General features: G+C 48.2%; 1 protein-coding gene and 1 non-coding gene across 2 annotated transcripts; both read left to right on the forward strand.

The window, feature by feature from the left end:
• Window positions 1-1,397: 1,397 nt before the first annotated feature.
• On the forward strand, window positions 1,398-18,855 carry GABRQ (gamma-aminobutyric acid type A receptor subunit theta). The gene is made up of 10 exons (XM_041741898.1): window positions 1,398-1,728; window positions 3,819-3,907; window positions 10,910-10,977; window positions 12,287-12,507; window positions 14,454-14,536; window positions 14,977-15,114; window positions 15,641-15,793; window positions 17,019-17,274; window positions 18,054-18,511; window positions 18,575-18,855. Exons 1-10 carry the CDS (start codon window positions 1,580-1,582, stop codon window positions 18,853-18,855), a joined length of 1,896 nt encoding a protein of 631 aa, XP_041597832.1. The 5' UTR covers window positions 1,398-1,579.
• A 5,431-nt stretch (window positions 18,856-24,286) lies between these two features.
• Window positions 24,287-24,436, forward strand: LOC121483699. The gene has a single exon (XR_005985813.1). It is a non-coding gene; the product is annotated as a small nucleolar RNA SNORA62/SNORA6 family (small nucleolar RNA).
• The last annotated feature ends 2,281 nt before the right edge of the window (window positions 24,437-26,717 follow it).

The following is a 26,717-nucleotide window of genomic DNA, read 5'->3' on the forward strand; positions in this document are numbered from 1 at the left end:
TCTGCCTTTAAGACAGGGAGTTTCGATATTCATTCTTTAAAAGTTTGACTCTAAAATGGTTAAGAAGGCTGCGGGAAACACTCAGCTAGGCAGGTGATTGAAGCTTTTCTGAGTACAAGGAGTTCCAACTCACCTCACCAATTACTGAGCGAAAGTGGAAGAGGGCTGTATTTCTGTGTGAATGTTCTAGCTAACCAAGAGGGACCTTCAAATTCATTTTCATCGCAACTTTTCTCAATGGCATGCCTTAGGAGGTTCACTGTTGGTGAATGTGACTGAAGTCGATTTGTTGATTGCCCATCTGGCCCACGGGCTCAAGGGCTGTTTTTCTGAACTTGCTTTGTCATGTATCAAAGGTGGGAAAGGCAGAGGGGATTGAGTGAAGTAATTTCCTTATCCTGTGACATCCTTTTGTTTCACAGGACAGCATTCAAGGTAGTGACAAGAATAGGAGCCCTCTAGTCAAAATGCCAACATTTCCACACTATGGAGCATCCGAAACACTGGCTCTTTGGTCTTCTTTCCCCTTCAAGGTGTCAACCCTGGACTCTCACTTCCACTCTGCGTGCCCCGGCTCTGGGACAGAGTCACATCTCAGAGTGATCCTGGCTGGTGAATCTTTCCAGTTCCCTGGGCGCCTAAACTTGGTGCCAAGAGCACTCCGAGAAATCAAAGTCTTTAAGAAATTCTTGGGCCACTGGAATCCAGTGTCCGGCCTGATGGGAGGGGCACCCCCGCATGGCCAGAGCTCGGCCATAAAGCCCCCTGGTGATGCCCCACTACTGCGGCCAGAGGCAAGGCAAGCGGGATTACTAGGGGGGGCAAGACAGATGTTTTCAGATCTCCAGCTGTGTCCAGCTCTTTCAGAACACACATGCAGCCAGGGCATTCAAATCGCCTCCCTCCTGTCGCCGCAAAAAAACCCCAACACAAACAGCAAAAAAGCCCCCCCAAAAGACCAAAAAGGAAAAAGCAAACAACAACGAAAATCCCAAACAAACTCTTGGACACGCGCTCTTCCAAGAGAAACCCACCTTTGGCGTTTTCGCTGAGAGGAAGGGGAAGACGCCCTGGGGGCCCAAAGCCGCAGACCTGTGCCCCGCCCCCAGCAGCCCGCCCCCTCCCCCCTCCTCCGGCCCGGCCCCGCCCCTACCAGTGTCTGTAGCCGGCCTGGGGACGACTGCAGAGGCCCGGAGGGGCGGGGGGCCGCGCGGCGCGCAGGCTGCGGGCGGAGGCAGCCGCGCGCGCCTTTTTGTGCGGCTCCCGGGCCCCGGCGGATTGGTCGGGTCGGCGCTGCCGTCGGAGTGGGCGGAGCTGGCGGGGCGCGGCGCCCGGAGTCCAGTCGCAGCCCCGAGCGGCCGCAGACGGAGCGCACTTCGCCGCGGCGGGGTGCGCCCTGGGGCTGCGTCGGGCAGAGCTGCCGCGGGGCTGCTGCTCCTGGGCTCTGGGCTCCAGCCCGAGCCCGCGCCGCCTGCGCCTCCGCCCGTCGCCGCGTCTCCTTAGAGACTCGTAGCGACCCCTCCCCAGCTCCCGCAGCCCATCCCTCTCCCGGCCGCGCACTGCCCGGCGCGGGGTGGCCATGGGGATCAGGGGGATCCTGCGAGCCGCCGTGCTCCTGCTCCTCATCAGGACCTGGCTCGCGGAGGGCAGCGAGCCCAGTCCCACCCCAAAATTCCACTTCGAGCTCTCCCCGACCGTGCCCGAAGTCATCCTGAACCTCTTCAACTGGTAAGCGGGTGCCGCCAGCCCGGGCATGGCGGCGACGGGGACCGGGGGCGGCCCCGGGCCTCCTGGACGGAGCGGGCTGGGGTAACCTGAACCCGGTTCGCCGAGCCCCGGCGCTGGGTCCCGCCTGCGGGGCCCTGGAGCGGTGGGTGGGAGTGCAGGCGGCGAGGGACATAGAGCTGGGTGCTTCAGCCCACCTGTTACCGCGGCGCCTCGCGGAGCCCCGCAGGTGCCCAGACTGCAGCCCCGGGGGCAGGGGGACGACGATGCCCTCGCCGCGGGGTCCGCCACGCACCCCCGGGACCGAGGCCGCGGGCAGGTTTCCCCAGTCATATCCATTGGCACCTGTGGGATGGGGGGGGGAAGGCACTACGGGGTGATGGACAACTCACAAAACATAGACAGCATAGAGACACCTGTTTGAGTCAGGATTTTAGAATGTTCCCTGAAGCTTGTGCATGTGTTCGTGTGTGTTGAGCGGTGAGAGACCTTTTCCGATGCCGCAGATAGAAATTATTGACTCAACCTCATCGGAGCCCAGAGAGTGGATCAGTGGCTACATAACCCTATTAGCCGTGTGGCTTGAGATGGGTGTGCTTTGTACGCACTCCTGTGAAAACATTTGAGGATTCGAGGTTTGGGGTTTTTTTCTTTTCTGTGTGATTTCAAGTTTGTTTGGGTCTGCAAATATCTGAAGAGATGTTAAACAAACAGACTTTACATGTAGATCACACAAAAATGTGTATTTGCAGGAGCTACGGATCCTGAGCATTGTCGAATGGGTAAAGTGTGGTACTAAACAGGCGGGAATGCGTAGCTTTAATTCAACAGTAATACATGTGTACACTTTGGAATGATGCAAAATGAAATTTTGTCATGAAAGATGATTTTTAAATGACAAACCAGAAATGAACATGTATTCAGAAAAAAAGTGGAGGGGGGCAGTCTGGCAAGGTTCCAGCAGACAGCCCTGCAATGTCCTCCACCCGACATACCAGACTGCGCTAGTGAACTCTCTCCCCCTCTCCCTCTCCATCTCCCTGACATACACACACACACACACACACACACACACACACACACACTCAGATTTGCAGGGGCTGATGTTCCTTCCCTGGTCAATGCGTCAAACATCCTAAGAGTCCTAGTGAAGCCCAGGGCCTGTTCTCATTCACAAACCCCTTTTGAGGAAAAGAGCCCCACAGAAGATCTAGGTGAATTGGATGAGCTTCTAGAAAGGCCAGAGACTTCTAGAAAGGCCAGCTCTCTGCAGGGCTGGGAGGGGTCCACTTACATGTGCTCACCCAAAACACGTCTAGGCTGGAAGCATATGCTTTGCCAGAGAGAGGTCTGCTATGTCTTTTTGAGAACAGCCCTTGGGCCCCAGAAATCTAAAATTGTTTGGGTGAGGGTCTTAAATCTCTGCTCCATGAGCAAGGCTCTCTCTGCGTCATGTGCCATATGTCAAGTCTTCATACACAGAGTTGTATACGCACAAGATTTACATAGACGTGACAACAAAATGCCCAGTCGTAGCCTATGTAGGGGAAATGTGACTAAGCTGGAGGATGTAAACGGGCTGGCTCAGCTCAGGAAGACACCGAGGGTGGAAGATGACTTTTCCAAAGGCCATCAGGTGTCCCTGGGAACACTCCCACTGACCTGGAAAGCTGCATTCAGGATGTTGACAAGATGGAGCTTCTTCAGGGGTTGAAGTAATGTGTTTATCTCAGGGCTGGAAGCTGCCCACTCCCTCCCCCCTTCACTTCCCCTACACTCTCCCCTCCTCATTCCCCCCCTCCCCAATCCTGCCCAGTAACAAGCATCCAGTCTTTGTGCCCCATTCTCTGGATAACAGCGGAAGAGGGGGAGGGGGGAAAAGGAGTCTGCGTCACTGCTGCGCTTCTGGCTGACTCACTGTTGGGAGGGAGGGGAGCAGGGAGAGACGGGTACATGTATGACTGTACATGTCTGCATGTGTGGAGGAGAAAAGAAGGCCCTTGCAAGTTGACATCTGGGGTGTTCTTTGTTCCCTGAGATGCAATGTGGCATGTACTGATGACCAGCATTTCCCAATGACTTCTCTGTTTCAGCAAAAATTGTGCAAATGAAGCTGTGGTTCACAAGATTTTGGACAGGGTCCTGTCGAATTATGATGTCCGTCTGAGGCCAAATTTTGGAGGTAAGACGTATCCAGATTCTAGAAGCCTTTGTGTTAGGTGGAATAGAGCTGAGACAGATGCAAGGAGACAAGCCCTGCTCTGGACGCTGACCAGTGGCACTCCCCAGGCTCAACACTTTTGCCTCTCCACACCCCACCTTCCCCACTCTGTGGAAAAGCTGCCCGAGAGCACTTCGAGGCCCCCAACCCCCAGGCCTTTTGCTCTACCCCTGCAATTTCACCCACTTCTCTGCCTTCTTATGCCCCTTCCCTTACAACAGCCTGAAGTGCACTCCCTGGTGTGGCTGGAGAAGCAGTAACCACAGACAAAACTGCTGTGTCTCACAGGCCAGACTTTTCTGCTCCATCTCTGGGGGCTGGGGCGTGCATTCTTCTACTTGAGCCCACATTCTTTGCACCTTGGACACTTGCAAAGTGATTAGCTAGTTCAAAACTAAGGGCACCATCTTCTCCGTCTAGTTTACTTTTCCCACTCGGGTCCTGGGCACTTGTACCCCGCCACCCCTCAGCCAAAGCCTTCAGCTCCCACCAAGTTCAGTTCATTCAACACACTGCGGTGTGATCTTTGTAAATCCAGCCTTGTCACTTACCTCTCAAACTTTTGATGGCATTATTTAACTGCCAAATATAATCCAAACTCCTTACCCAGCACTGAGATCTCAAGCACAGAAAAGAGAAATGACCAAGAAACTGAAACGGGAAGCCAATAGATGACTTTCTACTTTAATTCCACCTATCCTCCCCCCTGGAAAGGGGTGACTGGGCTCAATCACACAGCTTGAAGGGACAGCCAATCTACTCCCACCGCACAGAACAGGAGTGGCATCCTTCGGCCCAGGAGCCATCCAGGAGACCTAGACCAAGGGCGAACAAAAGGAGGGGTACGCTAAAGAAAAGTTAGTCACATTTCCGTCCAAAGGAAACAGAGAAAGAGCTAAAAGTCAGAGTGGCTAAGTTAGAGAAAGCACTCCACTTCCTGCAAGGGTTAGAACTACACACACATACTCTAAAGGGTTAATGAATGCTAATGGTCCCCCTGGGTACATATGAATAGAGGTCTCTGGAATTCACAACAACCTCCACACTGAAGGGCTGAAGGGCACACAGCCAGTGAGGTCACTAGTGAGGTAGACCGATGGGGGCGCTGTGATTTGCCTGGAGAGCCCCCAGGAAAACCAAAGCCCCATGCTTTGGAAGCGGGCTGCTTAACTGGTGTCACCTGGGGACAGAAGGTGCAGTCCCAGATCCAGGGTGAGTGTGTGCCGCACCTTAGAAAGCTGGAGTGGAGCTGGGAGAAGGCAGGTTCTTTCCCAGATGCTTGGGCCCAGCCAGCACCCCATTGTGCGACACTGGTTTTGGAAATGCTGCACCAAACTCCTGTGGCTGTCAAGGGAGTTGCTACTACACTTCCTCCCTTCCTCATGGTCACGCTTCTCAGCAAACGCTGACCAACAGCTGGTCAAGTACACCAAGCATACCCTTCGCACTTTTTCAGGTTGCAGTCTCTGCAGGCATGGGGGTGGGGTGGGGGCAAGGGCAAGGACCCCAGCCTCTGGGGATTATCAGGTGTGGCTGGTCCACAGTATCTCCAGGGCACCTCACAATAGTCTTCTGAACTAACTCGGATTTGTTAACACCTGATGCCTAACCTCCGAAGTTACACTAAGCTTTATGGGCATGTACACCTGGGCCATATGACAAAAGATGGGTCCCTGATTTGGCCAAATAGTAGATGAAGGTGGTAGAGCGAGGACAGTGCATGACTTCCCGGCATTTAGAGAGAAGGAGGCACTACATGCTCTGTCTGCAGCTGTTATATGGGCTGGGGGTGGGGGTGTCAATCAATGGGACCCTGGGTCAGGGGCTTCAGGGTTGGGGGAACCCAGGACTCCCTGTAATGCCTCCCACTAGACACAGAATCAAATTCCCTTCTGTCCAAATGAAATTGAGATTCTAGGACATAAACACACACACACACACACACACACACACACACACACACACACACACACACCTCAGATACAGAGGCCTCACCTAACTGGTCAGGGTGGGTGGGTCAGTAATGAAGCTATGGGAACCTTATCACTTCAGGAGGCAGAGGAAGAGGAGGAGGAAGAGCCAGTTGCTTCTTTCTGGGCAAGAGAGGTGGGGATTCCACAGTGTTACCAATGGCAAGTCCTTGGGGACTTCACCTGGTTCAGCACCTGGCTGTTAGCATAGGCCTAGAGGAAGGGAACGAGTGGGACATCTTCATCATTCCTTGATTTATCTGTCCTTCCTCTCCTACTCTGATGGCTGCCAGGGAAGACAAGGACTCGTGGTAGCAAAACCTGCAAGAGGGAGGAAGTGGTTAACCCCTTTCTGCCTTCCTGAGCCCATCAGGAGGGATAACAATGGGAAGTGCGGCTGAGACCATCACCTGAGAGATAGCATTTAGACACCTTATCTGGAAACTTCTTGTTCCCCTCTGTGGGGTACCTTGGCTAAACTCCCACAAGATGTCCCCTCTAGATGGGTAAATTAGAAAACAGTCCCAGGTGTCCTTCCTGCAGGCTACATCCCCAGGCCAGGACTCCTGGCTTGGTGAGGGGAATGTGAACTTCATTTCAGCTCCCACATGCCTCTTCCACTGGGGGCCCTTGGACAGGGCTACCTCCTGGCCCTTTAGGGTTGAGGTCCCCAGGATTCCACTGTAAGAGATGGGGTTGCCTGAGTGGCACTAAGATGAGAAGTCTGACCCAAGAGTGAAATGGGGGCAGGGATGGCTGCCTGGCCCCTCTAGGGCTCGTTGCCTGCTGAACACACTTTCCACCCTCTAAACGCCTGTAGGGAACCTCAAAGGCTATAATAATAAAGAACTACATTTCTAGAAACCCCTATCACTACTTGTGTTGCCAGGGATCATTCACGGGAGCCCTAAGTGCTGGAGTCTGGGCTACGCCCTCACAGAGAGGCCCATTTACTTCTCAGCTGCCATTCATATGCCAGTGCCCCGTCACATGTCACTTTTTGAAGCACTAGAATAGGAATAACACTTTTTCCTCTTTGCAGCTCAGTTTCTTTTCTTCTTTAAATTTACATTTTTTTAAAAGATTTTATTTATTTATTCATGAGAATACACAGAGAGGAGAGAGAGAGAGAGAGAGAGAGGCAGAGACCCAGGCAGAGGGAGAGGCAGGCTCCATGCAGGGAGCCCCACGTGGGACTCAATCCCAGGTCCCCAGGATCACGCCCTGGGCAGAAGGCGGCGCTAAACCGCTGAGCCACCCGGACTGCCCGCAGCTCAGTTTCTCGGCTGTCAGCCTGCAGTGAAGCCAGTGGGCTAAGTTGCAAGTGTCCCGCATGTTCCCCTAGCAGTGATGTGGTGTGATACATATAAAATAATGGCTTAGCTGTGGGCCTAGGTAAAGGCAGCTTTCAGCCAATAGGAAACCACAAAAAAAAGTGTTTTTCCACTGCACCGTATAGTTTACTACATATTTTCACATCCTTTATCACGTTTGAGTGGGCAGTGCTAACTCCTAGGACAGAAAAAGAAAGCCAGGAGGTAGAAACTCACATAGACACACATTCAGTCACACTCACACCTTACACATGCACAGACAACAGGAGCATGTTCTCACAAATGCACTCAACAATTTATTCATACACAGGGGTGCCAGAGTGGCTCAGGTAGTTAGGTGTCCAACATCCGCTCAGGTCATGATCTTGGGGTCCCGGGATCAAGCTCCCTGCTCAGTGGGGAGTTTGCTTGTCCCTTTCCCTCTGCCCTCCCCCCTCCACTCGTGCACTCTTTTTCTCTCTCAAATGAATAAAGAAAATCTTTAAAAAAATGTATTCATACACACATTCACCTGCTTTTGCTCCTATGTTCATTATACTTGCACACCAACTTGCTCACATATACAAACACACTGTGAAATTCACTCACATACATACCAACTTGCACACACAGACGCTGGGATATTCACATACATGGATGTACACATGAACACGTTCACACATTCGTTCATATACATGAGTCACTCACATTCACCCACACGCAGAAAAGAGCTTACACATAAACTGATCTCCACGTGCTAATACATGCACATACACTAACATAACTGCACACACACAGGCAAATACAGTCACTCACAGAGGAACTTGCTCATACACATGAACATGACACAAACATGTCCACATATTTATCAATTCCCACAAATGTGCCCACACAGGAACACACATTCACATCCACATGTGGAAACACTCACACATTAACCTGCTCACACATTCACTCATCCCTGCACAGTGACACATGATCACACGTGAATATGCTCATGGATTCACTTGTGCATCAGTATGGTCACACATTCAGTTACACACAACACAGTCATGTGCACTCATTTAATCACACACAAACATGCTCACACACACCCACTCAAGCATATAAATGAGCTTACATACAGACACCCACATATATAAGTATGATGAGTGTGAGGATGTAAACATGATCACTGATCACACTTCTAACTTGTATACAAATAGGGCCACACACACAAATATATTCACACAATGAACATGCTCACTCACACTGACACAGTCACACACAAAATTTCACTTACATTCTCATTCACTCACACAAACACTTTCATTTACACATTCCTTCATACATGGGCTTAACATGCTCACACACAGACTTACACATGAATATGCTCAGACACATGGATGCACAGACACATCCATTCAACACACAAACATACATACACTCACGTAAAAGTGTCTTTCACATACAAACATGAATGTGCATTTACTCACATGTGGACATGCTTAAGAATACATTTATAGATAGAGGCTCACAGACAACCCACATATTTACTCCCACAAAATACACTTAAATACATACGTGTTCACACATGTACTAGCTCACAAACACACTTAAAAATACTGATATATTCACCCACATTTCTACATGAATGCAGCATATTTATAGACATGCTCACACATTTACTTTCTCACAAAACACTTAAAATATTTAATGTTTAAATATTTATACACACAGACATGGTCACATCCACTCATGTACATGCTCACACATTGACTCCCACACAAACATGCTCACATATATGAACATACAAATTTGCCCACACACAAACTCACAAATACAAACCTCCCATGTTCACTTGCACATGAACACATTTCATATACTCACTTCCACGCACCAACCTGCCTACATGCTTACACACTTACATGCAGTGTATGCAAGCACACAAGCACACTCATGGAATCAGTCATATATGAACACACATTCACTTCTATGCATGGACATGCTCACATACACACACACACACATTTACACACACAGATAAGCTCACAAATACACCCATGCTCAAACATTCCCTTGCACATTAACAAGCTTACATACATTCACACATAGTCACAATTCACTCAGTTACACTCATACACGAACACACGTTCATTTGCCTATGAACACACACATTCACTCTCATACACCATGCCTACATGCATGCAAATGCTCACATATTTACTCCCACACAACACACTTAAGTACACAAATGTGCGCATGCGTTCTCACTCATATACTCACATGCTCTCATGTGCACAATGACACCTTCACCTGCACATGAGCACAACCACACATTCACTCATGCACATGAATGTACTCACCCACACTCATGTGCACAACACACATGTTCATTCACACAAAGACACATATTAACTCACATACACTCATGCACATATGCTCATACACACCACAAACCTTAGCTCTTGTTTTTGGGCTCATTGCTCTTGAGTTTTTATCACAAAAACATTTAGAAAAAGTGTGCTTCATCTCCTTATTTTCTCTTTATCTCACCCTGACCCCTTCCTTTTATCCTGTCATGGCCAGGCCCTGCTCTAAGTGGTTGGTTTGCATTAATTATGAGATCAGTGCTGTCATTATTCTGAGTTTACCCATGAGGAAATTTAGGTTTGTACAGGTTAGGTAACTTTTGTAATGTTTATTTAAATTCCAGTTAGCGTACAGTATCCTTTGAGTTTCAGGTGTATAATGTAGCAATTGAACACTTCCATACATCACCCAGTGCTCATCACAAGTGCCCTCCTTAAGCCCCATCAGCTATCTCGCCCATCCCTGTCCCCCTACCCGCTCATCCTCTCTGGTCACCCTCAGTGTGTTCTCTCTAGTTAAGAGTCCATGTCTTGGTTTGCCTCTGTCTCTCTTTTTTCCCTATGCTCATTTGTTTCATTTCTTAAATTCCACATATGAGTGAAATCATATGATACTTGCCTTTCTCTGACTTATTTCACTTAGCATTATACTCTCTAGCTCCATCCATGTCATTGCAATTGGCAAGATTTAATTATTTTTGATGGCTGAGTAATACTCCATTGTATATACACCACATCTTCTTTATCCATTCATCAGTCGATGGACACTTGGGCCAGTCCCATAGTTTGGCTACTGTAGGTAATACTGCTATAAACATTGGGGTGCATGTGTCCCTTCAAATGAGTATTGTTTGTATTCTTTGGGTAAACATGGAGTAGTGCCATTGCTGGATCATAGGGTAGTTGTATTTGTAACTTTTTTTTCTTTTATTTAACCATTTTTTAAAGATTTATTTATTTATTTATTTATTTATTCACAACAGACTGAGAGAGAGAGAGAGAGAGAGAGAGAGAGAGAGAGAGAGGCAGAGACACAGGCAGAGGGAGAAGCAGGCTGTATGCAGGGAGACTGATGTGGGACTCGATCCCGGGTCTCCAGGATCACACCTTGGGCTGAAGGCAGTGCTAAACCTCTGAGCCACCGGGGCTGCCCTATTTGTAACTTTTGGAGGAACCTCAGCCACTCTGGAAAACAGTATAGAAGTTACATAACTTATTCAAGGTTGCACAGCTAGTAAGTGTCGCAAGAGGGTCCAAAGCTAGGCAGTCTGGCTCCTGAGTCCAGGCTTTCCCATAGTCTGCATGTAATAGTGTCTTCCTGTGTTATAGGTGCCCCTGTGCCCGTGGGAGTATCCATGTATGTCTCCAGTATCGAGCAGATCTCAGAAATGACTATGGTAAGTGTGTCAGCTTCAGTAATGGGTCTGGGGACAGGGCACATGTGGCAAGGAGCATGGTCATAAGCCAACTCTAGTTGTTCTGACTTGCGGCAGAGCCCACATAAGTGAACATGGTAACTTTTAGAAACTACAGCCACCTTGAACAAAAAAATAAATCCAAATGAGTTATAAACCTAAAAGTTAAAGGCTTATGAAACTTTTAAAAGAGAATGTAGAATATTGTCTTTATGTCTTTGTGGCAGGACTTTTTTAAAAAGTCATGGAAAACAGAAACCATACAGATAAATTCTGGAAATTTCCCCTATATTAAAATTCTAACTAGCCAAGACTTCTGGAACTTCTGTTTTACAAAACAGACAACAAAACCAGTATAACAAGTGTAAAAGGATAAGTCAGAGTGGACTAAGATTTATGCAACACGAAGAGCTGCTCTTGGAAATCTATATAATTCCTGGGCATTAATAAGAATATTTTAAAAACAATAGAAAAATGATTAGAAAATTTGAACAGGAACTTCCCTTTTGTGAAGATAACAAAGTGGCAGATAAACATGTGAAAATATGTCAGACTTTATTATGAATCAGTGAAATGCAAACTAAAACCAGAGCAAGAATCCATTACATATGCACCAGAGTGACAAAAGTCCAAAGTCAGACAATACCAGTCTTGGCCAGGCATGAGCATTGGGAACTCTCATCTGCCCCCAGTGAGGGGGTAAAGGGGAACTTTCACATCACAATTTTTATTTCATGTTGATTTTGGTGTGTACTGTGTGTTCACACAAGGGAATAGTCTCTCCAGGGTAAGTGAACAGATTTTAATTACAGACATCAACATGAATGAGTTTCACAAATAGAATTTTGAGTGAAAGAAACTAATTATGAATACATGCAGTGTAATTCCATTTGGAGGAAAAAATTAAAAATAGATCCAAGCAATATGTTTCCTAGAAATACCTATATAGAAAATAAAACTCTAACAAACCGATAGAGCTATTATCATTAAAATCTAAGATAACAGATACTGCTGGGAGGTAGGTGTGGGGAATATGCTCTAGAAGGAACACACTGAAACTTGAAAGTTATTGGTAATATGTCATTCCTTAACCTGGAGTTTAATTACATGAAGTTCAGTTTATTCTTAACATCTAACATTCTTATATGTTCCAATACTCGTCTGTATTTGTGATGTATTTTGTACACCTGCATGCATGTGCGCGCATACACACACACACACACACACACACTTTGAGGATGGAAAATTGGACGAGCTCACTTATGACTGGAATTTCCCTTTCTTTCTCCAGGACTATACGATCACAATGTTTTTCCATCAGACCTGGAAAGATCCACGTTTAGCATACCATGAGACCGACCTGAACTTGACCCTGGACTATCGGATGCTGGAGAAGTTGTGGGTGCCTGACTGCTACTTTCTAAATAGCAAGGATGCTTTTGTGCATGATGTGACTGTGGAAAACCGCGTGTTTCAGCTTCACCCGGATGGAACGGTGCGGTATGGCATGCGGTGAGTTTCCTCAGGGCCTTGACGACCATCCTGGCAGGCTTCCTTCTTCCCACCACGTATCCCATAAATGCACCGTAAGGGACACACTAAGGAGCCCGTGGCTTTCCACGTCTGTCCTGTACTGCCCCCTCACTCCTCCTGCACAGTAGTCAAAGTGAAACCTTCAGAGTTTCTCAGAGCCATCCTTGGCTGCCCTGGCCCCACACCTTGGCCATCCTTCAGTCTGTAACTTCAATGCCCTCCTTGTCAAGAAATCCTGCTCAATTTTCTCAATTCGAAGAGCTCTATCTCCACCTTTTATGCATTTTATACATTCTGTTATTTATATTTGTTTCTTTTCTCTTCCATCGAGTGAGGGAGGGAGACAAATGAATGGTGAAGCCCATTCAGGGAGAGAGGGGCTCAATCTCGGCCATTGGTCATATTTGCATCATGCAGGGGGCTGGGGTGTGCGGTACTATGCCTGTTGTCTATGGCTCTTACACGTAGGATGTGTACACACTGGAAATCCTCACTGGCTTATTTATAGCACAGCATATGGTCACTGAGCCTCTCGTCATAGCATCGTCTCTTACAAACCATCACTTAAGACAAGCATAAGAGATAAACAGAGCTCAGAAAATTTCTCCAAGAGGTAGTTGCACCAGGGTTCAGCCTCTATCTCTGAGTCTCTCTTCCTCTGGGGTGCTCCTGCTCTATCCCTTTGTTTCTCTCTCTCTCTCCATGGTCCAAGGTGCTAGAGTCAGAGAACAACAAAGCTTGCAGGAAACAAGGTCACTGGTCATACTTGTTTCAGTTAAAAGGGCCCTCAGCTGATAAATGCTGCGTGGACGATTCATGGAAGGGAGACAGACAGACACACACACACACACATACACACACACATACACACACACACCCTACCCGGTGTACAAAATGGAAATCACTGTGGTACCTGGTGGCTCAGTTGGTTGAGCGTCTGCCTTTGGCTCGGGTTATGATCTCAGGGGCCTGGGATCGAGCCCCGTTTTGGGCTCCCTGCTCATTGGCAAGTCTGCTTCTCCCTTTCTCCCTGTCTGCCGCTACCCCTGCTCGTGTTGTGTTCTCTCTCTCTCTCTCTCTCTCTCTCTCTCTCTCTGTAAAATAAACAAAAAATAAAATCCTAAAAAAAAAAATTGGAAATCACTTCGAGGTCTAGCCTTCCTTCTATGTGTCTACTTGTCTCACTTCCCCAGCTCCTCCCAGATCCTTCCTCAGATTCCTGTCACAGACCCACCACATGGCAACTTGAAGCCCCTGCCCAACAGTCCATATCCCACCTGAGACATGTTAATACCTCCTACCCATTTATACCTACTCCCGTTGTTTTGCTTGGTCCCGGTGGCCTACATGCATAGGCAGACACAGAGAGAGGAGAGCACAGTGGGAGCACCTCCCACCCCGGAGCCCAAGGTGGGCCTGGGCTACAGCTCGCATCCCTACATGCACAACACATATGGGCACTCCACGTCAGATTGGGTACCTCAGCTGCTTCTATGCAGCCCATTTGGCTCTTGCCAGTTTTGCTCCTTTTTCAGCAAGAAAGTCCATTCCCTGTCTCTCCATCCAGTTTCCTCCAGGGCCTTTCCCATCCTATTGCCCTGTGGTTTCTTGCTGTACCTCTCTGTTCCTTGCCTCCTGCCACACCTCTTGGTTTCCCTGTCACATACACCTGTCCTCTCCTCCCTGCGCAACTGTGAGTCAGTTCAGCCCTAGGAAGGATGGGAAGGAAAGGAAAAGGAAGAGGGAGGGGAAAAAAACCAGAGGGAGGGAAGGACAACCCAACTCGAGGGTAGGCAGTTTGGGAAGGTGTTGGGTGGGTCAGGACATGGAGCGCCTCTCTCCTCCACACCCCTGCAGTTTTCTCAGGAGCGGCTGCTGGCCTAGCCTTGACTCACTTTTCCCTTCCTTTTGCTTTTCCTCTGCAGACTTACCACCACAGCAGCATGTTCCTTGGATCTGCATAAATTCCCTCTGGACAAGCAGACCTGCAAGCTGGAAGTGGAGAGCTGTACGTATATCTTCCGAGGCTGCCTCTGTTCTACCTGGGGTTCCAAACGTGGAGTAGACAGTGAGAAGGAGGTCGTTATCTCCCCTACTCCCTGCCTCCCCACTCTCTCGCTCTTCAGTAGATGGGCAGGCAGGCAGACAGAGGTATATATGTAGCATCTGGCAGAAAGTGGCCTTTCACGCATAAATAGTCCCACGGGGACATTGTGGACAAGCCAGTGGGTAGGAGCACATCTGTTTACTCTGCTTCCTTTCCTAGCTAAGAAATTCCTAAATGAGACTTCCTTTCCAAGTGCCCCCCTCCCTTGTGCTCAGACACAGAAAACCACAAAGGTGCTCCAAAAGTGCACGTTCTGACCATCCTTTGGATTCCACAGACTGCTCTGGCGTGAAATCTGCCCATGCCTGCTTTCTCAGACCAACTCTCTCTCCCTCTTGCAGATGGTTACACGGTTGAAGACATTGTATTATACTGGGAAGGCAATGGGAATGCCATCCAGGGGACTGAGAAGCTGCACATTCCTCAGTTCAGCTTCCTGGGAAAGACGATGAGCAGCAAAGAGGTGTTTTTCTACACAGGTGGGTGTGATCTTCTCTCCCATTTCTTCTGTCTTTGGTACCCTGGTAAACTGCACGTCTGTCTGCCTTTGACCTCTACACTCTCTGCTGCCTCCTTTCCTATTGCCTTCTGGCTCTGGATGCCTTCCAAAAGCCCCTTCAAATGAGGAAATCAGTGTGGGAGCGCTTGGCCCAGTTGACACTCTACGAGTGCAAAAGGTTCATGTGCTTGCTGATAAAAACAGGCCTCCTCTCCTGAGTCAGCCTCTCCCCACTCTGTTTGTATCTTTTAAATGTTTCCTGTATCCCCCATCTCAAAACTCCAGTTGACATCGAACAAGTGACGAAGGAAGGAGGAGAGAACAGACTTGTCATGCCATATGGGCCTACTGACATGCCATGGTCACTGGCCTTAAGGCAGCAAATAGGGTCACGTTGGCAGATTGCCCAGGCTGGAATATTAGAGGCTTCCCCTCCTCCATCCTGTACTTCACCCTGAAAATCCCCTCGGCCCTGCCACCCTAATACCATTGTGTCTCCTTGCCAGGTTCCTATGTGCGCCTGATACTGAGGTTCCTGGTCCAGAGGGAAGTTACCAGCTACCTTGTGCAGATCTATTGGCCTACTGTTCTTACCACTGTCGTCTCTTGGATATCATTTTGGATGAACTATGAATCCTCTGCAGCCAGGGTGACAGTTGGTAGGTCCTGTCCTCATCCCAGGGAGGAACTTGGATGATCTTGCTCAGAAAAAAGTCGAGAGTAAGAGAGGAATACTTGGAATGGTGTGTGACTGCACAGGCAAGGAAGCAATATGGTGCCTGCCCAGCAGGCATTTATAACCAGGGGCTTAGCAAGTCCCCAACAGAGAGCCCGATGTTGGAGACAAATGTGAAAAAAACATCAGGGCTGGGATCTTGCCCTCTTGGCCCTGAAGTATCATTATTTGCTGGATGCATGAATGAACAAGTCATACATTTAGATCAGAAATGCAATACAACAAACGTTGATTAAGCAACATATCAAAATGCCCATCAAAATGGCAGTAGAGGACTTCCAGAGAAGCTGCCCTCAATGGGTGTCTAGTGGGATGCTGGGATAGATACTGTGAGATGCCAAAGGAGGAAATGACCAGGTCTTGTTGGCTAAAAGTGCACCAAAAAAGTATTGCTCAAACTGGGTTTTCAAGACTTGCAGGACGCAGAGGCATAAGACTTGTCATTCAGTAAAACAGGAAATCACTATTAAAAGGCACAGGGGTCCTAAAAGGGGAGGACATCCCAGGGTGCTTGGGGCAGAAGCTGGGGAAGTAGGAAGAGTCGCAGAGAGACAGGAGGGCCAACTGGGAAAGACCTCGAAATTCCAGTTTAAGCAGTTAGAACTTCCTGTCCCAGCAATGGGGAGAACCAGGTGGTTTTGAGCAATACCTGGGAGGGGCCTACAGAATCAGCTCCCAAGTTTCTATGGACCCAGTGTGCCCCATGTCCAGGTCTGGTTTATCCTTCACCATCTTTGGGGCAGACTCCTCAGCCTCCTTCTTTAGGAGCACATGTTGGACTGAGCCTTTAAGATTTGGGTAATATTTTAAGGGCTCACAAACCTTTCTGAGGGACATGAGCTAAAGGAAAGCCTACGTACTGAAAGGCAAAAGAGGCTGGAGATGTAAGTCACTGTGAAACCATGGCTGGAGATTTTGGACTTGATTCTAATGAGAAAGTCACAGAATCATCAAAGCGTGGGCCAAGTATAAAGCTGGGGAGGAAGAGCAAAGAGAGTGCAAAGTCCCCGGGCCTAGAGAGCCTAAGGCCTTTAGCTGAGGGTCCTCCCCACCCCAGAGATACATCCTTCCTGTGGGACGGGGGCCTGATGGCTCACCCAGAACTTCAGCCACCTGAGGAGGCTAATCCTGTGCCATGTTCTTTATAGGTCTGACTTCAATGCTCATCCTGAACGCCATCAACTCACATCTGCGGGATAAACTCCCCCAAGTTGCCTGCATTAAGGCCATCGACATCTATATGGTCGTTTGCTTCTTATTCGTGTTCCTGTCCTTGCTGGAATATGTCTACATCAACTATCTTTACTACAGCCGAGGAGGATCCCGGCGCAACCAAAGGCGACGCAGGAGAGCCCGAAGAGTCATGGCCCGCTACCGATACCGGGAAGTAATGCTGCAGGTTTGGTTTTTTCAGCTTTCCCTGATTAGGGAGGGATTAGGCACCTCTTATGCCTAAGCTTAACCCTTGACCCTTTCACATCTCTTGGTTCCTTTAATCCTTGCACCACACACACACACACACACACACACACACATCAGATAACAAAGAACTAGAACAATCTATCATCACTCCTTAACAGGTCAAATCATTGTCCAAAGGTCACGAGGCAGTAAGTGGCAGAACTAGATTTTCCCAGACCTTTTGACCTCAAATCCAGTCCACTTAGTATACTTTCAAGGGCAGGTGACAGAACCAGAGGGAAGGGGACCATAGGGAGGCTGAAAGGAAGAGAAAGACACCAAAGGGGTTGGCCTACCCCTCCATCCTTTGCTCTTTCAATTCCCAAAGCCATGCCACGCTCAGGCTCTCGTTGCCGGCAGTACATTCATGGCCAGCGGTACCCCCATCCTTCACAGGAAGCCCAACCACATCTGCTCGAGGAGGCCTTGTCTCTATCCACTGCATAGCACTCCAGGGAGAGCAGCTGCCCCAAGGAAACGCAGGCTTGGCAGCCCCTGTGGATTTCCCTTACATGCTAATAGCTTCTTGGTCCTGTTCCTCAGCCCTTTGCACACCGAAGATCCCAGGAAGAGATGATTCTGTCAGTGGAAGAGATCGACACTCACATTGCAACTGTTGATGAGGAAAGCCCTCTCTCTCCTCCTCCCTCCCCACCACCAGTGCTTATTCATGTAGGGCTTGCAAATCCTGATGCCATAAATGTGTCTACTATCTCCTTGAGGGAAGACCAGATTAGCATAGAAGATGAAAGTGGCTCTCTGTCATCCAGGCCGGCGCGGGCCTGCCTGGCAAGCCTAGAAAGCCTCAGCTCTTTGACCTCCATCCCAGGGCAGGCCCCACTGGCCACCGCAGAAAGCCTCAGCTCACTGTCTTCTCTCTCAGAGCTGGCCTCACTGGCCTCTAGAGAAAGCCTGAGCGATCTCCCCTCCACCCCAGAGCAGGCCCCACACAGGTATGGCATTCACGTTAATGGTTTTGAGAACGATGACAATGTTACTCCTACTGAAATCCGCAACCTTGCTGAGGCCCATGACCACGCTGAGATCGGTGACCCAGAAGACCCTGAAGAGAACTTCAGCTTGGATGAGAGTCCTGTCCATATCCCTAGTGGGAGGCCTCTGCTGCTCTACGGCCACAGGCGTGTGCGGGAAGCAAGCTGCAGCCTTGATGAGATCCGTAGCAACCTTAATGAGATCCGTAGCAACCTTGATGAGATCCGTAGCTTGCCTGATGACATCAGAGTTGAGAGTGGCTACCTTGACCTTGAGAAGCAACTCAGGTATGATCTTTACAACTGGAGGCCTGATGCTAAGAATTTTGTGCGCCTTAACCGACGCAAGGACAGTAACTCCGAGTCTGATGACAGTTGCCCCCCAAGTCCTGGGTGTTCCTTCACCGAAGGGTTCTCCTCCAAGCTCTTTGACCCTGACTATGTCCCTAAGGTCGACAAGTGGTCCCGGATCCTCTTCCCTCTTGCCTTTGTGTTGTTCAACATTGTCTACTGGGCATATCATCTCCATTAGTCCCATAGTGCCCCTTCATGGTTCCTCTCAATTCCATTTTGCCTTCTTTCTTCATTTTATTTTCTGGTTATTTGGGCAGTTGAATAAGTTCTGCCTTTCTCTTTATAAACATGAGGTGGGAAGTAGTTGGAAAGGATGTGTTCTGGCTGGAAGGAAAGGGATTGAAGAGGAGTTGGAGGTGAATACCACATTGATTTTCCTTTTCTGCTAGAAGACTATCACCTTTTCAAAGCCTTCCAATACCTCTGAAGCACAGAAAAGCCCCTAGAAATGTTTGGAGGACAAAGCCAGGGTGGGAGACAGAGGAAGGATCCAAGCCCTGTGCATGAATATTTCTGGGGGGTTTTCTGCACCCCTCCCTGAGGTATTGGATTTTTTTTTCTTTTTCATTACTTTTTTACTTCTGTTTTTCCTTCCTAAGGATTATGGTCCTTGTTCACCCCCTGACAGGAGAAAGTCCAGCTGGGTTGAGCAAGGGTACACAGGGGAAGGATTAGCCATGGCTTAAAAGTGCCTCTTCCTCACTATTTTCTTCTGTTATGTTTTGAATGCAGTGTTGTGGTGTGGGGTTGGAAATGGAGTGTGGGTGAGTAGGGGTACTGAGTGAGATGTCAGAGTGAGTGACAGATCATGTTTCCAGCAGGAGCTTGCAGGGGTGATGAGGTCAAGTTGGAGATTCCCAGATTGAACTGACATCATTGAAGGGATTGGACCTTCTCTTGTCTATATTTCTGCTTCACAGTGATTGACAGTACAGATGGGGTACATCTTTCGGTCGGATGCTGACTTGATCACTAGTCACAGAGCAAGCACTTGCCAAACGGAGACTAGGGTCAGGAAATTTTTGCCTTGCTCTTTCGTCACCTGATCTAGAATAGCAGACGAACAATTGTTGTGAATCTCTATAGTAATCCCGTGTGTCTAGTGCATAGCAAATGTCAACAAGCTCACTGACCCATCACGTTGTTACACCCTCACAGGAGCCCAGTAGCCAGGGAAGGCAGAGCACATTGTCCCCAGTGTTCCAAGGGGAAAAAATGGAGTTTATGTATCATGCTTCAGGATATTCAGCTAGTAAGTGGTAGAGTCACTCCACTTGCTCTTCTCTCTTCTTATCCTCTTAACTCTCTCAACTGAAGTGCTCCCCTCTCTCCTCCCCATCTTTACAAATGGGGGTGCTCCATCAGGTTCTGTTTATTTGCCAGGCACCAGACCTCATTCTATAGCACCTGGAACAGCAGGAAGTGACCAGTGACCAGCCACTGAGCGTGAACCCAGCACGTGGAACACAGCCACCGCCCACCCAGTGAGGCGGCTAAGGGAAAAAGAAAGTAGCCTGCACCCCAGTGTTCTTGGAAGCTCCACCTCATTAGTAGAGGCCATGGGAGAATAAGATTTGCCAAGCGCTCAGCCTATGTTTCTCCTTCCTGCCCAGGCAGCCTCTCCTGCAGCCCCTCAGCCACCTCCCCTCTTGATTGTGTTTCTGTGTTTGTGTTTCTGTGTATACCTGAGTGCATGTGTGCATCAAGGTAATTATGTACATACAACCATTTGAGAAGCTGTACAGACCTATGTATATCAGTGTAAATCTATATTGGTGTGTATAAGAGTGTATATATAACAACATGTGGTGCATGTTTGTGTGTGCACACCCCTATGAAAGAGTGTGTGTGCTTGTGTGTACACACATGGGTATATGCTGTGTGTGTGTGGGAGCATATGTGCATACTCAAATTTATTTATCTGATTTGAATAAGTGTGAAAGGAAATACACCTGAGAGCCTATATATTTCCTGTTGGTGGCTCTTCTAGAACCACCTGATTTCCTTTGGCCTGTTCCCATATAAGTGGGGGAGGGCCTTATTTGGCCGGGCTGGTTAACTGACTGTTCCTTTCCAATTCCCTGTTCCAGGGAGCAGTGTCTCCCGGTCCCCATCCACTCTTCTCCTCCTTCCACCCATCTGTGCTGTCTCCTGGACAGAAGACACAGGAGAAGTGAATGTGGTCCCAGGAAGTGACAATTTAGTGCCTTGAGGTAGGAGGTGCTCGAACATGGGATAAGCTGGAAGCACAGAGCATTGTGCTTTGTTTGTCCTGGAATGACATGTTTGAGGTCAAAGGCAGGGGTTGGCCAAGGGAGGGCCGAGGGCATGCCTTGAAGATGCATCAAGAACAGATGCATGATGTAGACAATGGGTGGGGAAAGCACAAGAACTGGAGAGGGAGTTGTATATAGCCCTTATAACTCATCCCCTTATTGCAATCATATTGTAAGCCCGACACGTGTGGGGGCTGAAGGCAGCCAAAAGCAGGTGGGTGATGTGAGGAAATAGCCCAGGGGAATCAACTGCAACACCGGATGCAGAGAACCAGAAGTGCCTGGGAGAGGGCTGCAGGTATGGACCGTGGGGATGGGTCCTTTCGGGGTCACAGCACTATAGTAACCCATCCTGCATCTTGGGACCATGATGGATTTGGAATCCAGGAGTCCCTCCTCCCACCCTCTCTAGGGAAAGAGATTGTCAGAAGAGTGAGAGGATTCACCAAGGAGTGAGGTGCAGAGGAGCCCCAGGGGCTGACTACCTAGATCAGCCCAGCTTCTCGTGTCTTCTTCTCTATACACACAAGGTACAAATAGAGCCTCCTACACATACACAGCCAGAGAGACCTACACAGTCACACATACATGTATACACATGTGGGCACTCACCCTCAGCACTAAATGGATGTATACACAAACACATTTACACTCACAGCCACATACATATTCACATGCACAGTCACACACGATCACCCTCCTAGTTGTGTGCATGCACACACACAAAACAGCTAAAAATAAAGAAGTTGCCACTGAAATGTCTAAGCTCGTCTCTCTTTTTGGACACCTCTCACAGGAAGATGCAGGTTGGAAGGAGAGAAATGACCCCACGTCTGAGGCTCCCATCATGGCTATTGAAACACTTGCTTCCTGGAGCCTAAACATTGGTCGGTTGATTGGGATCTGAGTTTCCAGGACCCTGGGGAGCCTTGGAGCCCTGTGGGAATTGAGCCATTTATTTGGGGTGATGGCATACAGAGAGATTGGAGCAGTGGAGACCAGAAAGTAGGTTTGAAGATGTATTTCACATCAATGCACAGGAAGGCTTCAGAGCTCAGAGGAGGGGGTGGAGAGGCCAGTTGTAAATATCTCTGTAGATCCATGTAGCTAGATAAAATATTTATACCTTAAAAAGAACATCTTGCCCTAAAGTGCTGCAACAAGAACAGTCAAACTCGACTGCAACTCACACCGTGTGAGGTTAAGTGTCAAGGTGAGGTGGAGGTTTGGCAATGACACCTTTGCGGAAGTTCGAAGCTTCTGAGTCGTTCGTCATGGACTTGATCGTTCTAGCCTGCAGATTGCCAAATCTCCCCTTGCCGTGTTCTGTGTGTGTTCTGTCGTCAGCGTCATCGTTGAGCCCCATCCTCAGCCAGCTGCCTCCATCCCCTCCCACGCCTCATCTAGCACCAGGTAACTCTGGAAGTGCAGAGCATCTGGCAGGGCACTCTTGGGGGTCCAGTGCACAGAGCCTTTCTCAGCCCCAGCCAATCAGAGAGTGCTTATGGTGAGAATCATTTGGAGCTCAGGTGAAAGAAGTGTCTTGTTGAGCCTGGGATGGAGCACCCCTCACTTTGCTTTCCTACCCACGTTTCCTTTCTTTTCTTCACATGGGCTATCCCATTAACTCTGTCCCTAGAATTCCTTTTCCTGCACTACCACAGGAAGGACACCCTCTGTCTCTTCAGAGTGTCCTCTTGCTGTGAGGACGTGTGACACGTTTCCTGCCACTCTTTGCCCGTTCCATCTGCCACTGTGGGGTGCCTTTACAGAGATAACGGATGATCTTTTGGTTCTTACTGGAACTTGTAAAATGTATTCATACAACCCGTGTCATCTTGTTAATAGCAAGGCAGTGAGGTCTTTGCATATTTAGAACTGAGTTTTGCTGAGACTGTGGCCATTCCTAATGAGGTTTCTTTATTCTGTACATAAAAGAACTAACCCTTTGAGCTATTAACTAATGAATGCATTTGCTCAGCTATCAACCTGCATGGTACCCTGCCGTGGTGATGAGCATCAGAGGAAATCGTGACTTCTATTGAAAGTGCAGTGTGTTTGTGTTTGTTGTGTAGTATCCTGTGATCCATATGAAATTTCTATTATCAGTGTTGGGTTTTCAGGGTGGGGGGGAGTGTGTTACAGTATCTCTCTGATATATTTCAATTATAAAATAGCCCCGGTTGGTCAGGGTCACCTCTGTCAACGTGCGTGAGACTTTGCACCCACTATCTTGCCAGACTGCATCCCTGGGGTCAGGGGTCATCAGCAGAACTGGAGGTGCCCGAGTGTGGTGAAACTGGCTGTAGTGCCTGACTTTGGGCAGTGCCAGAGAGTTCTTCAGTGCACAGGCAAGGCAGTGCCATTCTGAGGCAAATGAAATACAGTAAAACCACAAACATGGACGTCTTCAAGGAAACCAAGAGAGGAGGAGGACCAAGACCCACATGTCTTACTGGCCTGACCTGCAGAAGGGTGCAGAACATCAGAGACCACCCCCTACCCCCAAGATGACCCAGCCTCTTTGTCCTCATTAAATGTACAGTGTTGCATGAAAAAGACCTTGACCAGTCTGGACTTCAAAGAAGGAAAACATGAAGAAACATCAAATTATGTTTCTGAAAAGTATGCCAAAATAAAGGTGTGTAAATAGTCAAAAGGAGAAAATAAATATACATGATAGCAATTACACTTATGGGTTGTTGTGTTTATTCTCTGTCAGATTGGAATGGAGTTTGGGCCCAGGAAGTCTCTGGCTTCCATTGCTCATCTTTGCCCTCCCAAGGCTTTGCACATTGACCTACTCGTCCCCTAAGATATTTGAATCCATGGTTTTCAAGCCAAGTGGAAGTAGTAATGTATAGTTGCAATTAGTTTACACTTGCACACAAGCCATTTTAATCATTTAAGACAAAAATTATGGAACAGGTCAAGCCATTGCAGTGCCAAAATAACAATGTGGACATTTATTTCCACTGGCAGGAGGATCTTTATTAAGAACATTTTTTAAAAAATCTCTTTTGCCAATGTGGATGTACAGAATAGAGAGCAAGAAAGCCCTATGGGGGCACCTGGGTGGCTCAGTGATTGAGCGTCTGCCTTTGGCTCAGGTCGTGATCCCGGGGTCCTGGGATCGAGTCCCGCATCGGGCTCCCTGCATGGAGCCTGCTTCTCCCTCTGCCTGTGTCTCTGCCTCTCTGTGTCTCTCATGAATAAATAAATAAATCTTTAAAGAGAGAAAGAAAAAGAAAGAAAGAGAAGAAGGAAGGAAGAAAAGCAAGCCCAATGAGGGTAGGAATAGGACATGCTAAGGTTTTAAAAACTTTGTAGAGTCCTACACATTGTTGGAGCTTGGAGTTGAGGTCCCTGGCTGGCGGATGAACTCACGAGTGTAGCTAGTGTGCCACTTGAGGGGCAAGTCTTTCCTTAACCACAAAGGTCTCTGGCTGAGTGATGAGTTTGATAGTGATTCTTGCTATAAGTATATGAAAAATAAAAACAATGAAATGAAATGAAATGAAATGAAATGAAATGAAATGAAATGAAATAAGCTTTGTAGAGTCATATTAAAACATCCTGCCACTGGTGCACCCACCCTCAATGAGCACCTTTTGATGAAAACCTTGGAGTTGCGACAGGAACCCTAAGCTGATGGACCCTCTCTGTGGTTCATTTTGTGCCCAAACGGGCCAGGAAAGCAATGCCTTCACACCCTGCTTTGCTGATCTGCCCATGGTGAGAGGGGCCTGGTGTTGTTACAGGTACACACTGAAGGAGAAAATGCAGCTGGAGGTGAGGAGGAGTTTTCACAGTACACCTGGAACCTACTGTTAGCTACTGAGGTCTTTTTTGCAGGCTAAGCTCTTGCCACAAGCCAGGTTTTGTTTTTTCCAAGTCAGGTTTTGAAGGTGGCCAGCGACCCCAAGTGGAGCTTGCTGCCCTTGAATGGTCCTACTGTCACTTGCCGACCACCCTAAGAGACAGGGTAGAAGAAGGGGGATATAGCCTCCCTCTCCCTTTACAGCTTCCCTTAGGGTGAAAAAGCCCTTGCCACAATCTCTCTAGGCTTTTGGCAAGGCCTCCCTTCCCAGCCTCCCATGTTGGCTCAGCCTCCTCCAAGCCCTAGCAGGGGCTTCCAGGGGCCCCCCTGATATGGCCCTGGCACTGCTTACCCAGTCCAGGTCTCTCCTAAGCTCTCCTCCTGATAAGAATCTCAAAAGAGAATTAGTAAGGAATACAGGACTGAGGCAGATCCGTTTTATTTTTTAATAACCTTAAGTGCAATTTTATACTGATTTTTTAAAGTAACATGGAAGAAAGAATATTCATCATGAGACTTCAGTGAGTTTCTGTCCAATGGTCTGAAAGCAGAGACTACACCCAATGTGCAAGTGCCAGAATTTGATCATGAACTCTTCCCATGACCAAGCTAAGACTGGCTGCGACAGAATGCAGTTCAGCCTCCTTGACTCCAGATTTATCTATTTCAACTACAAATCAGCTTCTTAGGGGTGCCTGGGCAGCTCAGTCAGTTAAGCACCTGCTTTTGGCTCATGTCATGATCTCAGAGTCCTGGGGTCAAGCCCTGTGTCAGACTCCCTGTTCAACAGGGATCTGCTTCTCCCTCTCCTCTGCGCCCCCCCTCAAATAAATAAATGATCTTTTATTTTAAAACAACAACAACAACAACAGAAAATCAGCTGCTTAGAAAATCCCCCTTTAATGTTGCATGGGGGGGCAGAAGTAAAAAATTTATTGGAGATAATGGACCCAGCCCCTCTTCCATCTAGAATACTGTGTGCCCTTGGGTAAGACCCTGTTTATTTGGGGGCATCTTCCAGCCCTCTCCTTTCCCAGCCCATTCTCACTCTAGGTCTGGTGCACCACTCAAAGCTCTGCCTATTAGGAAGATTTTTCCCTTCCCACTCTCTTTCAAGACCACCTCCAAGTGCCAACCATTTTCAGCTTATACCACATACTAAACCAGCCCACACTTAAACTAGCCAGGGCCCAGAGGAACCCCATATGGTCACAGGTGCAATCTGGGGAAGTGGTAGTGGGTGGTAAGGGGGTCTGAGCTATCTGCTCATGCAGTTGAGTCCTCTGGTGGTACTCAGGCTGGAACAGGCCAGCACTGTTATCTCTACCATGCTGTATCATTGGATGAGAACAGCATACAATTTTGCATTTAACCAAAGGCCCTGTGTTTGTGGTTTGGCATAGGCCAGGTCTCCAGGACAGTCTCCATCCTGGCACTCTCTACATAGAGGAATATGAGGATACTTTGCTAAGGGAAGTGAGACCTCCGCCTTCCTGTCCAATGAGTAGAAGGGACTCTGTCCTATCACACCACCAGAGAATGGGTAACCATGTAATGTCCAATTTGTTATAAGATAACCAGTGAGGGAAGGTTAGGCGAGTGCTGCTTGTGATGGCAATCTCCAAATCCCAGTAACTTAACCCCAAAATATCTTTTATTTCCATCTCACATTGTGTGTCCAATGTACGTCATCAGGGGAGCTTCTGCTCATTGTAGGCACTCGGACAAGCTGACAGAGGCATTGTTGGTATGTGCTCCTCCAATCTTTGTAGTGAAGGGAAAGGAAAGGGGGAGTGTCTGACACTACTGATTAAATGCTTCATTCAAAAAGGATATACATCACTTACGCTCACAATTCATTAACTAGAAATTATAGCCCAACGCAACTATGAAGAGCCAGGACATTTAGTCTGCTATGTACCCAGGAGAGGTGAACCACATATC

The sequence above is a fragment of the Vulpes lagopus genome, chromosome X (genome assembly GCF_018345385.1).
Source record: "Vulpes lagopus strain Blue_001 chromosome X, ASM1834538v1, whole genome shotgun sequence".
In the NCBI taxonomy this organism is placed as follows: domain Eukaryota; kingdom Metazoa; phylum Chordata; class Mammalia; order Carnivora; family Canidae; genus Vulpes; species Vulpes lagopus.

Bases quoted from the DNA above. Each gene is read 5' to 3' on its own strand.
- GABRQ (XM_041741898.1), top strand. From the start codon at position 1,580: ATGGGGATCAGGGGGATCCTGCGAGCCGCCGTGCTCCTGCTCCTCATC. The intron at 1,729-3,818 runs GTAAGCGGGTGC...TCTCTGTTTCAG, and splicing joins ATCCTGAACCTCTTCAACTG to CAAAAATTGTGCAAATGAAG. The intron at 12,508-14,453 runs GTGAGTTTCCTC...TTTCCTCTGCAG, and splicing joins ACGGTGCGGTATGGCATGCG to ACTTACCACCACAGCAGCAT.